Below are 16,268 nucleotides of genomic sequence, written 5' to 3' on the forward strand. Positions count from 1 at the left end.
ATCTCACTGTACATATTGCCTTTTCTTAGCCATGTGTTGGATGCATCTTGATCGATGTGTGGCTGTGTTAGATGATGATGATGATGATTATTATTATTATTATTATTATTATTATTATTATTATGCACAGCATGTGAACAAATAAAGCCAACGGTCTTACTGCAGTGGTAACATCGGTTCCCGTCATATCCCTGAAATTAAGCACTGCCGGGCTGGGCTAGCACTTTGATGGATGACCATCTGGTCTGCCAAGTGCTGTTGGTAAGCAGGGTGCACTCAGCCCTTGTGAGGCAAACCGAGGAGCTACTTGATTGAGAAGTAGCAGCTACGGTCTTGTAAACTGACATATGGCCAGGAGAGTGCTGTGCTGACCACATGCCCCTCCTTATCAACATCCAGTGATGCCTGTAGGCTGAGGATGACATGGTGGCCGGTCAGTAACATTTGGCCTTCATGGCCTGTCCAGGCAGAGTTTAGTTTATGTGAATGAGTATCTTGAAAACGGCTAAACTGGTTGATTGTTCGCATGCTACTGTCATGGGCACCTACGGAAAGAAGTAGAAGGACAGTGAAACTACCACTATGTGTTAAATGGTTGGATATCCATGACAGGACGTGAGGTTCAGAAGTTTGTCTGCTCTTTAAAGTAGGATTGATGTTGATCTGTGGCATCTTTGGCGAAAGTACACAATGCTGGTGCACACACAAGTGTTTCAGAGGACACCGTTCATCGTACATTGTCAAACAGGGAGCTCTGTGTACATATGCTAAGCCAATGACATCATCAATTACGATTGCAGTGGGCATGGCACCATTGGGAATTGACTGTAGATCAGTGGAAATGTGTTGGCTGTTGAGGTGAATCACATTTTTGCTACACTTGGTTGATGGTCATCTCCACAAATGCCATCATCGAGGTGAACAGCTGCTCGAAATGTGCAGCACGCCACGGACGCAGGCTGGCAGGAGCAGTATTATGCTACGGGAGACATTCTCCTGGGCTTGCATGGCACCTGTGGTAACAATTGGAGACATACAGACAGCTGCAAACCACCTGCTTTCCTTCATGCTTGATGTCTTCCCTGAATGCGATGTCATATTTCAGCAGTATAATTTTCCATGTCTTGGAGCCAGAACCATGCTACAGTGATTTGAGGAGCATCATAGTGAACTCACATTAATGTGCCAATGACCAAATTTGCCTGATGTAAACCATAAAAAGCCCATCTGAGTCACCATCAGGTGCCATCACCGCATACAAAAATAAGTGACCCATTATTTATGTGAATTACATGACCTGTGGGTAGACATCTAACGCCACATACCTCCACAACCTGGTACAGTTTGTTGAAAATCACCAAACAATAAAATGAGTATGCCACCAAAAAGCTATTTACTTTCTTTCAAATATTAAAATCCAAGGAATGTATGATGAAGCACATCAAATGGTTTCTTGCGCACCATAGTACATTTGTCCCATATAATGAGTTGACATGACTTGAGCACTTGGCCGATCCCAGAATTTTTGTTGATATTGCATGTTGGTATTTCAGTGATTTGCTTATTCATTGACAATTTCAGTGCTGAATGTGCTGTTTCGCCACCAACCAGAAACACTGACACAGTTCTAGGTGATGTGATTGCTAGTGTAATATTTTCTTTGTTACTGTGTATTTGTCAAAATAAGTGAAATGATAGAAGTTTTGCTTATGTCTCTGGGTGTATCTTGGAAATACAATATGTTGCTTCGGCTTGTAACTGCATGCATTATTCTCTCATAGGTAATGCATTTTTGTGTAACCAATTTCAGAAGATTTGTGTAAACAATTGTACCCAATTCATAAACATCTAATTGCATTTCTTGTTGTAAATCATGATTGAGATGATCTTTTGCAAATCAATTCAGCACATTCATTCCCAACTGCTCCAGTGCTTTGTTAGCAATTGCCAAACATATTAATTCAATCAAAACTGATCATTATACACATTTGGTGTGAATCAGATATCCAAAATATGATTCGTAGCACATTGATGAAGTAGGACATCTTCACTCATTTCATCTTTCCCACTGATCTTTTGGATTGGATGGGAAGCATGCTGTCAATATGATTGCAAATAATGTGTGTATCTATTTTGGTTGTATAGTATTCAATACATCAGCAAGTTAAGTGTCCCAATGTGCATCGTTATCAGTCAGACTTAATTCTTGGTAAGCTTCACAACAAGTGCAACATATTTTACTGTTCTCAATTCTTGGAAGGAAGTCAGTTCACATACATTGATTAACAGTAATCACAATGCAATCATTCAGCATTGTTTGTGTGAATAATGTACAGATGCAAACTTCCTGGCAGATTAAAACTGTGTTCCGGACCGAGACTCGAACTCGGAATCTTTGCCTTTCACGGGCCAGTGCTCTACCAACTGAGCTACCCAAGCGTGACTCACGCCCCGTCCTCACAGCTTTAATTCCACCATTACCTCATCTCCTACCTTCCAAACTTCACAGAAGCTCTCCTGTGAACCTTGCAGAACTAGCACTCCTGGAAGAAAGGATATTGTGGTGACATAGCTTAGCCACAGTCTGGGGGGATGTTTCTAGAATGAAATTTTCACTCTACACTCCACAGACGAGGTATTGGTGGAATTAAAGCTGTGAGGACAGGGCATGAGTTGTGCTTGGATAGCTCAGTTGGTAGAGCACTTGCCAGCAAAAGGCAAAGGTCCTGACTTCAAGTCTCAGTCCTGCACGCAGTTTTAATCTGCCAGGAAGTTTCATATCAGCGCACACTCCGCTGTACAGTGAAAATTTCATACTAGAAACATCCCCCAGGCTGTGGGTAAGCCATGTCTCCGCAATATCCTTTCTTCCAGTAGTGCTAGTTCTGCAAGGTTTGCAGGAGAGCTTCTGTGAAGTTTGGAAGGTAGGAGACAAGAGACTGGCGGAATTAAAGCTGTGAGGATGGGGCGTGAGTCATGCTTGGGTAGCTCAGATGGTAGAGCACTTGCCCACGAAAGGCAAAGGTCCCGAGTTCAAGTCTTGGTCTGGCACACAGTTTTAATCTGCCAGGAAGTTTCATATCAGCACACACTCCACTGTAGAGTGAAAATTTCATTCTAGAAATGCACAGATGCATTAACATGTCAGTCATATATAAATTGGATTGTCCGGCTACACATCTTTTGCAATGATGAAACTTGTTCATTGATGCATTCCATGTGTAATGTGTTGGCACTTCAGAGTAACATAACATCTTACCAAACATATTATCCCGTCGCTGTGAGAACAATGCATTTAATGTGACAATGCTCTTGCTCATACATTTTGTGTTGTAAAGTATGCACACTTCCCATTTTCAAGGTCCACTGCCAAATGACAAACTGTTAGCTGTCATTCATAGATTTCAAATGATAAAATGCAACATATTGCTTCATTGCTACTAATGTAGCATCCCAAGTGATATTGGTAAATTTCATAGACAGATACTGCAACATTTCCCACTCCAAAAACTGTCTTTACTGGTATATTTTCAAATTCACTTGATCCGTTCCTCCAAATTGCTCAGCATTCACATGTGCTTCATACATTTTCAAGGATAATGGTGAGTATAGTACAACCCAATTATTATCAGCTTCAACATCAATGTGTCATGCTTCAAAAGTGATGGCTTTGCTGTTGTCTTCAGTTGATCATTGATAATACAGTGGATTCCCATCATTGCTAATGATATTCTCAGCAGTTGTGTCTTGGGTACCATTTTGTGTGTTTTCCATCAGCCATTCATGATGAATTATTGTTGAGTAAGCCACATGGGCCATGATTCATTTGGTGATGACTTCAAATAAGTCTGAATAAATACTGACATCTGGTATTTCTGTTGTGATGTCTTAATTAATTTGATGTGATGTGTCTTTTTCGATCAACTAACTCAAAATGTGCACATGTGGCAACTTCCCCTTTTGTCACTCACTGGAATACATCCAACAGCATGTCTCTCCGAAAACATGATGCTTCGCAATGAAATCCATTAAAGATTTCAATTTTTGTTTGAACACACTTGGATAAATATCACAATGATCTGGTGACTGCCCAGTTAGCAAAAGTTACGTTATTTTATCTTATAATTTGGGGTGGCCATATGCATGAACATGAACATGTGCCATTGCATCTTGGGTGTATTCATGCATGAATACTGAGACTGAGTACTTTCCTGTAAACGTGGCCATCAGTAAGTGGAACATACCTTGGTTTTATTTAATTGAAAATAAAAAAGTCATTCAGTTTTTATTTTTGCATATGTATCAACAATATATTGATTGAACAGTTGTTGACATTTTACAATATTTTCAACATTTTCACAAATCAATATGAATAGCCACTGAGTTTCCTATTCATTTGTTTATCTCTTTGGGATTTCTCATTACAATGTTGAAATGATAGCAACTTCCTTCCCCTTGGCAAAATTATTGTATCATGTTGTGATGCTTGGGTTATAATGGCAGAAAGCACAGGATGAGAGACACAACAACAGTTAGGTAAAAATCGTTTATTTAAATCAGTCTGTTGAAGAACACTAGTGTATTCAGATTCAATACAATAGCAAGAATGTCCAAGTCCTTACTCAAGTCTGTAATAATGTAATCACTAAGAAAGAGACTGAGTACTCCCAGATGTATATCACAGTACAGAAGGTGGGCTGATGATAGCTTGTGGCAGCATCTTATACACTCCCGCAGCAGCACTACCAGCACTGGCTGAGAGAGGGCATGTGGCCTTTGGTTGGTGGCCATCGGTTGCTCTGTGGCTGCCTCTGGAGAAGGTACTAGGAATTTCTGGGGCCCACCTGTGAATTACAAATGGACACGCCTGGTGTCGTTTCTGTGTTGAACGACATTATATTCCTCCCCCAGAAATCTCTTCACTGTTGTTATGTACCGACATTGCTGGTAACAACAGGAACGGGAGGGAGGCAGTGGGGGGGGGGGGGAGGGGGGGGGGGGGGGGGAGGGATTGAGAGTTGGAAGCAGGTGTCACTGAGGAGGCAGGAGCTGGAACAGTGGCTGATGGCAAGTTACTGACCTCATTCCCCCCTTGTGAATGATTGGGAACACCACCCAAGATAAATTTGCTTCCAGGGATAGAGCAACTTTTGGAACTGGTGATGATGCAACAGTGACTGGTGGGTCCTTGGAGGCATACAGAAAAGTGGCGGTATGTAGAGGACCAGACCTCTGTGGCTGGGGCTGCTGACTGTGGTGGCAGCAGAGTTGGCACCACCATATTCACATCCATGGGCTCTCCATACAGCAGCGTATGACATGACAGAAGTGAGAGCAGCTAGGGCTGCAAGATCCTGTAGGATTCCACCTCTGAAACCAAGAAATCTGTAGGAGGATCACACAGCTGACAGGAGTGGAACTGATTCTGATGCCACATGTGCAGTCCAATCGAACCCAGACAAATCAGCCAAAGACTTGAATGATGGCCAAAGACTCTGAAAAAGACATGATCATTGAACTTAAATTTAGTATGTTGCAGAGGAAGGACCAACTGATGTGGTGGATGCAGCAGTACTTTGTGTCAGTGTCTGTGCAGTAGCTCTGCAGGTAACTTGCCGTTGTGTGGCTGGGAATGATATGAGGATAGGAAAATCACCAGGGCTTGCTCCCATGTGTGGGAGGCACATAAATTTTACATTTGTTGCATAAATGTTTTCACAAAGTGTTCTGCTTCACAACGTGTCACATGTTGAATGTTGTTGGAATTCAAAAGTGCTTTAAGTCTGGCAATGTAAACTGTGGTCCATTATCTGAGAATTTTTTGACATTGTGGTCTGTTGCTTTGGTTTCACAAATGGAAATTTGCCTTAAGTGTCAAAAACAATCAGCCCACAAAATTAACATATAGCCATTGCCGAGGGGCACTGGGCTTGGACCAATCAAAGAAATTGGAGGTGGAGAAGCAGCCTGGTGCTCTGCACATGTCTGACAATGTGAAATGAGTCAGTCACTGTTTTCAAGTTTCACCATTGACTTAAAATCAACATAGAATCTTAATTTGCTACATAGTTTTGTGATGACTACTGGAGTAGATGCTCACTGACTAGCTGCTACTGGAGTGATTACACCTTTGTCCTGCCAGGTCAACAGTTGTTGTGCCATTTGATCACTGATTGTCTGAGAGACAGACCATGCCCAATAAAATTGAGGTTACCCATTTTCCTTCATTGTAAATAAGCTTTCAAATCAGTTGTTTTGTCCAGGCCAGAAATGTGAGGAGAGTCAAAAACTAACACAGTATTATCATAAGAGTCCTACAACACATTTAATTCTAACACTTGCTTCAAACTTGGGTCCAGATACTTCAGTATTTTTTCATTGAGTGTAGGGACAGACACATTCTGGGTGACAGCATTTCAAATCATGTCATCACTGTAATATTTATCATATTCACAATTAAACTTGCAATGCATAATCAGGTCTTGTAAATCAGCTACACACTGGCTGTAAGTTTGATGAAGTTATCTACACAATCTGAAAAACTTGTAAGGAGCAGCAGCCATGTTCACTTCATCATTAAAGTACTTGGTTAACACCAAAATCAAGCCGGCCGGTGTGGCCGTGCGGTTCTAGGTGCTTCAGTCTGGAACCGGATGACAGCTACGGTCGCAGGTTCGAATCCTGCCAAGGGCATGGATGTGTGTGATGTCCTTAGGTTAGTTAGGTTTAATTAGTTCTAAGTTTTAGGCGACTGATGACCTCAGAAGCTGGGTCATATAGTGCTCAGAGCCATTTGAACCAACCAAAATCAAGTTATCATGGTCTACACTTTCTAAGTGGGTGATGGAAAAAGTTTACATCCCAGCCTGTATACTGCAACACCTACCATTGCCATAAATGTCATTTTCTGTCCATACCTTGAATATGATGTGCAATGAAGTTGGTATCAAGCTGAGCACGATATTCAAACCAGTCTTCCTGCTGTACATTGAATACCCAGAACTGTGGTGCACAGACAGACAGTGCTTGTGATGGCACAGCTTGGGGTGCAGTGAGTGAGGCACTGTCATGTAACAGTTGGAATTGCATCAGTTTTTTCATTCCTTCCATAAGTTGTTGACTTTTCTGAATCCTCAACTGAATAGCTTGGCTTAGAGACAGTTCCTGCAGTACATGGCCATGATTCAGTACACAATACACACTAAACAGAAACAAAATGTAAACACTGGAGCTGTAAAGGGTGTCTCAATTAGAAGTCACAGACAACAATATGCAAAAAATATCAGCCCCTGCAGACAGAAAAGAACGAAAACAGCAGTTGCAGGTCAGAATGTTCTGAGACACAAACAAAGTCAGTATAAACACAATGCAGTGGGCAAGCATGGTGTTTGTCAAAGGATCTTTAAGAAACATGCACTACCATTATTGTCACAGTGTTGCTGTGTCAGGTCTCAGCAGGGCACAAGTCCACGAAATAACAGGCAAACGAAGGATCAGCCTCAGCGCCAACGTTACTGTACCCTTTTGTAGAAAGCAGAGAATGAGAGACACAAGAAGAGTTAGGTAAAAACTGTTTACTTAACTCAGTGGGCTGAGAAACACTAGTACAGTCACATTCAATACAATGTCGAAAGTGTGAGAGTCCATAACCAAGTCTGTACAATACCCAAGGTGGGCTGAGACACCTTGCAGCAGCCTTTTATACACTTTGGCAGCGGCGCCGCATGTGCCAACTGAGGAGGGCATGTGCATGTGCATGTAATTCCCATCAGTTGGTGGCTACTGGTTGCTGTGTGGCTGTCTCTGGTAAGAGTACTAGGAGTGTTTGGTGCCATCCTACGAATTATGAAGAGACACACCTAGCATGTTGTCTGTGGCAAATGAGACCACAAAAATAAAATCAGGTATTGTAATCCATCATATGAGTGATGAGTTTCTGAGACCCAATGAGCATCACAATTTCTGGAATGAAGAATTATATGGCAACTATAACAATCATCACATCATCAATTGTTGGTGCATTTTACTGTCTTTCATGTTGGTTGACAGGTGTTTTGTCAGCTGTAACTAAAACTTTGCAGTTAAATGTTGGCATTTGTTCAAGGGCAGGTCCGAATTATTGACTTAATTCATACTGTTGATGAAATGAGGTTTGTAATACAACTATAATTTCCCATGAAATAAATTTGTAATCCGTATTCAGCAGTGGAAGTAGTGATCCTGCATAATGATACATTTACCCTAGCAATTTCAATGCTGTGTAATTGTCATGTAGTGTTTGTTGCACTGAACAATGTCATTTGTAAACATGAACTGTACTTGGGTCTGTTCGCCAAGAAACATTTTGATTGGCTTGTGTCACCTGATTCCAATATTTACAATGGTTTTATTGGTGATATTAATTCTGGCAATTTCATTTCTCCACCCACACAGAATATTTGTGGAGTTTCGTCCATAAATCTGAAGGCACTGTTGTACAAACATAATTTATCCATTTCTCTCATAACCAATTTGGATGAAGACTGTAATAACATTAACATCATAATGGAATACACCAAGGTGTAAGTCAGCATTCAGTGTTCATATGTACTGAGTAGTGTGCACTTGAATAGTACCCAGTCTTACTTCCCATTCCTCGACTGTTTCAGATGAATGGTCTTGAACAGTGTGTACTCAAATGTTTTTTCAGTCTTGCGCCCCATTGCTCATCTGTTTTTGAATCTCGTGATGCCTTTTTCTTTCATGCTTGAGGTGTAGATTGACCAGTTGCTTGTCACTATAGTGGCATAATTGATTTGACAGTTTCCATATTCAGATTTTTTTATTACCTTCATATATCACCTTTTCATTCTTCTATCTCCTCTTTCCTAATTATAGAATGCTGCTTTGGATGATACATATTCAGCCATGTCAGTCCAGTGAAAGACATTGCTGTATAACCGGTAAGCAAAAGATATTTTGCCTGGGTAACATTGTGGTTTCTGCTTTCTTGTTCCAGACATATCCCGATGAAGGAAACACATTCTCTGGAGTCAAAAACCACTTGTACCGAGTAATGGAGTCATTCTTTAATGACTGCTTTGGACCACTGGATTTTGAAGAATGGGAGTTTGGAACAAATCTTTTCTCTTTCAAACAATAGCAGAACAGTGAGGCTGCAATTGTGCAGTTTCTGTGAAGTTTGTCTCTATTTTCTGCTGAGAAGATGATCATGGTGCTGTACTTGAGCACCTCTGTTTTTGCATCACAGCCATGGAATACAGTAGCTGAATGCTGCAATCACTAAGGCACACTAAAAGAATTGTGCCAGATACAAGTGCAACGTATGCAGTTGTTTACCAGTGTGTAACTTTCCTCCTATGGCAGTATTTTTATTTTATTCTCTTATTACAGTTTCCCTTTCCTTGTCAGGCAGTAGAATATTAACAAGAAGTGGTCATTTGTTAGATCAAGCCTTTCTTAATAAGATATTGCATAAAACTGCTTATTTATGAATAAATTTCTGTTGTGAAATATACTCAATAAAGATGGCCAAAAAATCTTGAGACCAACAGTAAGAAAATTAACTTTTTGTCTTTCTATATTGATATAATGCTGCAGTATTTTCTATTCCATTTAACATTGTAATGCACAAATTAGATTGTGAGTTCTGACTCAGTGTTTGTGCATAATCTGCTAGTAACTTTGGCCTTGGGTATATATATGTATTACTGTACTTCATTACACTATGTGTTACAGTTTCCTGTAAACAAAACATGAACAAAGTAATATTGCTCTCACAGCAGATGAAAGTCATGTATCACACTAAAATGGTTCAGAGACAATCAAATTTAGAAGAACAAATATTTGATCATATTGTATGAACAGGTAGTATTTACATTTCAGTCCATATTTTCCTCTGCTTTCTCACTGAAATGCCCTACATTTCACTAAAACTCACACACAGCATTACACTGTAAATAAAAATTCATTCTATTATTATAAATCCTCTTATGGCCTACTTCTTGTTGATATGAATGATTCCTCTCTGTGACTAGCCTTGGTATAAGAATATAGTCTGTCTTCCCTTTTTTTTTAAAAAAAAAAAATTGAGAGAACTGGTGATCTTACATTTCATTATATACCAGTAAAAATTTCAAATACCTTTGCACTGAAATCACAGTCCTTGTGTACTTCTGCCATATTCTGCAACAGAAATAAAACTTTCATTTTCTTTGTCCGTATACTGCTGTGTATATCTGCCCAGGCACTATCTTTAAAACTATGAATATTATACAACTAATTTAATTTTATCAAAAGTTCAAAAATTATTTTATAAATAAATACAAATTTAGCTCACTTTTCATTATCAATGACAACTTTACATCATCATCAGCATGATCCATCTTTCTTACATTTTCCCACCATTACTAATGTAACTTCATTATAATACATAAAATAAACACCGTACTGCTGAAGCAAATGAAAATGTTTTAAAACCTCATGGTTTATCATGTGAATGCTACTTTGTTGAAATTGTTTTATTCTAATTTGTAAACTTGGTACAATCAAGAATAGTGCTGGTGGAGAATAATTTCAAAAACAAATAATCCATCACCATTTCTTTGTTTTTTCATGAATTGCCTATTCAGCTTTTCAGTCCTCATTTGATGATGTTTTACAGTAACAAATTAACTCCTCATCAGAGCTGAATGTTTTTTTTAAAATTATTCATAAAGTTTCATATTTTTATAAGAATCAAAATAAAACCAATCGTAACAAAGAACCAGTTTTGATAGTAATAAATTCTGAAGTACAGGGCAGCTACTTAGCATTAAAGTACACTGTGTGGGCTTTCAACTACATATACTCCAAGTTATATACTTCTGTTGGGAGAGTACTCACAAGAAACTAATGAACATTGTGTAGACATAATGACTGTATGCTAAACAGTGGTTGTAAGTATTGTTACTTAAAAATAAATATATTTTTATGATAAACAACTAGTTAATAAATAATGCATATTAAATGTAAAAGCTAACTTGAAAAGGACATTTAAGTATAGAATCTAGTTGTCTATGAAGAGAGACTTTTTAGTACGGATCAGAAGAACCCAGTAAGAAGACTGTAAAATTCCTTTGCAAAGTCAGTTTACAAGTGCAGTTATGTTTATTACAATAAATTTATAGTCTATGTCTATGAAAGTGAAGGAATTCCATCCAAGATGCAGATCATATGGTAATGTGATTTTTAATTATATGTACCCTCACCAACTCTCCTAGAGTTGAGGGTTTTCATACAGAAAAATAAACTTCTGCTGGTACTCCAATTGCATCATTTCATAGAGTCATGAGCTCTCAAGAAATGCAGCTAACAGTTGCAAAATTCAGACTGTGCAGCAGTGTTTGCAATAGTGCCTAAAGTTTGTGCATCTCAAAGTACATTGAAATGTTTTAGTAACTAGTGAGTTATTTATTTCAAAGTTAATTGCAGGTCTTCATTGAATTTAATTTTAAATCAGCTGGATAGTGAAAAGTTTATAGTTCTGATTGTCCTTTGTGCCCTGTTTTGTGAAACCTCACAGTTCCTTTATTTTTTTGCCAGTGTTTATGGTTTCAAAATATCTCATATTTGTTAACTTCAAATAAAGATTGAAAAATTACAGAGACAGAAAATCATAAACTATAACACTTATGTCAGTTAATATGTTGCTAACATACTGACAATATTTAGTAAATTCATAAACATAATGTTTTCAACTGAAAATTTTGATAAGTTTACTAAAGTTTATTACTGTCCCCTCCTCAAGTATAGATTAATCAAATTTCTCTTCACATATACACCACAATCAATCAACCAATGTCAGAGTAGAACAGAAAACAGAGATAGAATCCAATATTCAGGAAATATAAATAATAAAGTCTTTAAATTTCTTTGTATCTGATGTCAGGAGCATAGTTATGTTGACTTGTGACAGATGTACATGACCGTAAAGTGCAGCAAATGGCTAAAAATATGCTGACCTATGGAAATGGGTTAATATGTTGACCATTCTTATTCAGCCTTTGCAGATGAACTGTGTACTCACAAAAAAAAAACCACTTCCATATCTCAAAAGCTTTCATACAGGCAATGAAGTTATCTGCCATATCAGTCCACATTTTCACAAAACCATCTTTTCTAATAGTAACTTAAACTGTTATTGATCCAAAGATAATTTCTGCAATTCTACACTAGACAGTACTTTTTTTTAAATTAGTGAATGGTATTTGCAGCCAAAATCTTTTCAAATTAGTATCACAGTACTATGATTAGTTCTCCATTTCCGATCTTAATTTTTTTTTCTTTTTATGTAAGCTGTAACACACTTTAACACTTTAGTGGGCTCATTTAATTTGCATGTAACATGTCTATGGCTTAATGGTCTATTATCTTCAGTAATTTTGCAACAAATAAGGAGGATTATGGGATTGCATGCAACTTCCCCAGCATTTAGTAAAAGGCATCATTAATATCAATAACACACTGTTCTGTTTTACTGAACATGGATGAACATTATTATTATTGTGCTTAATTTACATTAATAAACAGTTACATATCTAAGATTCAGTTGTTTGTATCATCCTATTAATCTCTTCTAAATGTGCAATATGTTCACCTAACTTTCTTTTAAGTGTTTACTGTTTATATGTTAATTTACAATTGAGCTGCTAGCGTTTGTAACATATAGAAGTTATTTTCATTTGGTGATTTATTAATTTTATGAAAAGCACCAAGTGTATTCAGTTAAATATGACTAAGATTTCTCAGTTTAAAAAATAAAAAGGAATAAACCTCTTCATATTTCAATTAGTTCACGTGATAAATACTGCTTCTGCTTCAAGTTTATACTTAATTTTTGTTCTATGTTATTAACAATGTTAATTTTTTTGTATTATTTAATCTTATGTGGCTAAATATAGGAGACTCTTCTTTAATTTAATATAAGCAGAATAAATACAAAATTACATGGGATGGTCCTTTATGCTGATCTTCTTTCACTACCTAATACCACTGAAAATATGACAGGTTAATTTCATAGTTCACAGTGAGTAATATATTTCATCCTTTGATCATTTGTAACATCTCAGTCTCATAAGTTGTGAGAAAGAAAACTTTCCATCTTATATTACTGTGCAGAAAATACTGTCTGTTGCTAGTTTAAATGGTTGCAATTATGTGCTTCCATTTTAATAACATTATAGACTCTTTAATTGAAACATAAATACATGAAAGGTAACAGAATTATGAAAGAGACATTATAACTGCAGACAGCTTTTGCAAAGTTCAACAAGAAGCAGTTATTTCAAAATTCTCCAGACCTGTAATTTGAAAATGCTTCAAATTTGGTGTTTCAAATAGGAAGCCATTATTTTCAAATTATTTTGTATGTGCTAATTGAAATATACATACACACACACACACACACACACACACACACACACACACACACACACATATATATATATATATATATATATATATATATATATATATATATATGAAGAGAAAACATCTATGTTAAATCTTCTACTCAGACACTTTCATATTCCAGTAAGGCACATTTTCATTCTAAACAATTTTAAGTGTGTTAGTCTAATAACAAATTAAAGATTTAATTATGTGAGAGTCGGTGCTTGTATTTTCTGAAGTTTCAAGAAATGTAACTTGAAGTTGTCTAAAGCTATGTTTCTGTATGAATCATTGTACATAGAAAAGTTTCTATAGAAGAGTACTAAGAAATATATTTACCAAAGCAATGTATGTACTTGTCACTACTTCACTTGCTTCACTAAACAGACATGTCACTGCATCTAAAACTTAAGATTTGACTATCTGTTCACAGAAGTTGTTGTGTTTATGACAAGCAGTAGACAAATGAAAAGTTGCTAAGGAATGAAGAATATTTAAGATTTTACACATGGTTACTGTATAAATGACTTATTAATGCATTATTAATGCATTACTGTTATTAGTCTGGGAAATAATGTAATATTAAATGGTATTATGCATTAACAGTCCAGCTGTCAATCTGTGTTGTATTGAATATCAGTACCAAATTTAATTTTGTCAGTGTATTGCTGCTGGTGTGATTAGACCTATGGATGTATAGTTAAAGTTTTTATGGTGTAATCACAAGCTATGAAGAAATATTTGTTATGCAGTTTTCATTACGTATACTGTTATTTTGTAATAAAACATGTTTTGTAATAAAACGCCATTGTAAGCACTTCTTTCAGTCACAGTATTCCTCATACCTGTTATAAAGCAAGAGTTAAATATTTTTGGCACACAAATCATGATAGATAAAATAGAGAGGATGTAAACTGTTTGTAGTACCTACCCAGAAAACAGGAAAAATTTGAGTTTACAGCTAAATTTCCTTCTTGTTGGGTGTCTCTGTCAGAGGTGTGTGCTTCTTCTTTTTTCCTTTTAACATACATCAGGGGTAGTGCTAAAACCCAACACAGTTCCACTGGTGATACTGGGCATCCATGATACTACAGTTTGAGGAGGAAAAGGAGGAGGAGGAGGAGGAGGAAGGAGAAGAAGAAAAGAAAGAAAAAAAGCATAATTTATGTACACTGCCATTTACATACTTAAAAGTTTAGTTTGACACGGATGGGACAGGTAGCCGGCGATGGCCTTATGGTGGGAACCTCCCCAGCACTTGCCTGAAATAATTTAGGAACACCACAGAACAGCTAACTCAGTACAGCCAAATGTAAATGGCACCTCCATCATCCAAAACACAAGGTCAGTCTGTTTTAAACAGAGCAACTACATTTGATTTATCCCTAGTGCACATTACAGTTTTGCAAAGAAGTTGTTTAACAATGGAAAAAGCTCAAGCTACACAATTCATTCATTTTTCACTAGCACTGTCCACAAACAATATAAACACATTATTTCATAATGTATCAGTACACACACTATCAGCTGACATCAGGACCATAACAATGGTGTTTGGTTTCCATTTCCTTGCCTGAAAAACTGCATCAGAATCCATCCACAATGGATTGAAATGTTGAGCTCAGAAAGAGGATAAGGTGTTAGTATTATACATTGCTGAACTTTGAGAAACAAAGAAAAGAAACATAGTTGTATGAAAGTGTACTGCGAAATAACAGAGACATTTTTATCAAACCATACTGTATGTCACATACATAATCCGACACTGTAAAGAATGTATTGCTTAATGAGTACTATTTAACTACCTTATTAAATTATTTGGTTTTAGTGAATTCTGTAAACTCCTTGGGGGAGTTAACTGGCTAATTTTATTTTTTGGTAGAAACTGTTCTTTTGAGTTTAATGTTTATTCTTTCATGGTAAATGTGGGTTCAGTCTAGATCTTATCAAGGTTATATTTAACCTGCATAACTGATCAATAACTTTACTCACATGGTGTGGTTAAAATCCCATTTTTCAACAGTTAGTATTTCTGGTTATTATTCTTACACCTTTCTTCAATAGTTTAGAAACTGTGTTCATACTTCATGCATTTATTCCTGAGAAAAGAATTCCGTAGCTTTGGGAAGTTCAACCAGCAGTGGTGAGAGCAGCTGTCGAGTTGGTCTCAACTACATGTGCTCTATTACTGCAGGCTCTTAGCATCCATCAGTAACCATTACTGGGTGTAATAGAGCAATGTATCAGAGTCTTATTAGAACCAACAGCATCACAAGGACAGCAAAAAATATCATTCCCACTGATGTACAGGGCTCTCCGGTAAATCTAATATGCAACCCACAAAGTGAGTGTGCTGTCAAATTCTCCTGTGGAATTCACTAGCTGTGGGAAGGCTTAACAGACACACTGAAATCTGTAAAGCACATTAATATTGCTGCTCATAGGAACAGCCACTTCACTTCAAGCAAGTAACATTTTATACTGCATATACACTAAGAAGCAAAATACACATGAGCTGTTCAGGAGCTGCTTGGGAGAAAAACTGATGTAGAGAGCACTGGTAGCAAATACCAAATATTGTGGAACTGTGGCTGGCAAGCTGTAGCATGAACTAAGACACAATGCATGATAGGTATAATGATGTGTATTATGGAGAAAATAGCAGGCCCAGAAGTGTAGTGACTGTCTCTGCAATCACATCGCTTACTTGACACCATTTATAAAATATGAACTCTTAATGCTCTATTTGGTGTTGAAGAAAGTATATGAGTAAATTGCAGAGAAATGGCATAGCTTCAGCCTAGGGCATTGTATCCGGAGTGAAGTTTCACTGTGCA

At 37.2% G+C, this 16,268-nt stretch overlaps 1 protein-coding gene across 1 annotated transcript in view; it reads left to right on the forward strand.

Annotated features, from left to right (window-relative positions):
* The window catches only part of LOC126416993 (inactive dipeptidyl peptidase 10-like), a 1,159,463-nt gene extending 1,149,406 nt beyond the window's left edge, over positions 1–10,057 (forward strand). Inside the window, exon 18 of the mRNA XM_050084879.1 lies at positions 8,999–10,057. Coding sequence (XP_049940836.1) covers positions 8,999–9,142 — 144 coding nt within the window. The 3' untranslated portion in view covers positions 9,143–10,057. The remainder of the gene's footprint in view (positions 1–8,998) is intronic.
* The last annotated feature ends 6,211 nt before the right edge of the window (positions 10,058–16,268 follow it).

Source organism: Schistocerca serialis, chromosome 8 (assembly GCF_023864345.2).
Source record: "Schistocerca serialis cubense isolate TAMUIC-IGC-003099 chromosome 8, iqSchSeri2.2, whole genome shotgun sequence".
NCBI lineage: Eukaryota > Metazoa > Arthropoda > Insecta > Orthoptera > Acrididae > Schistocerca > Schistocerca serialis.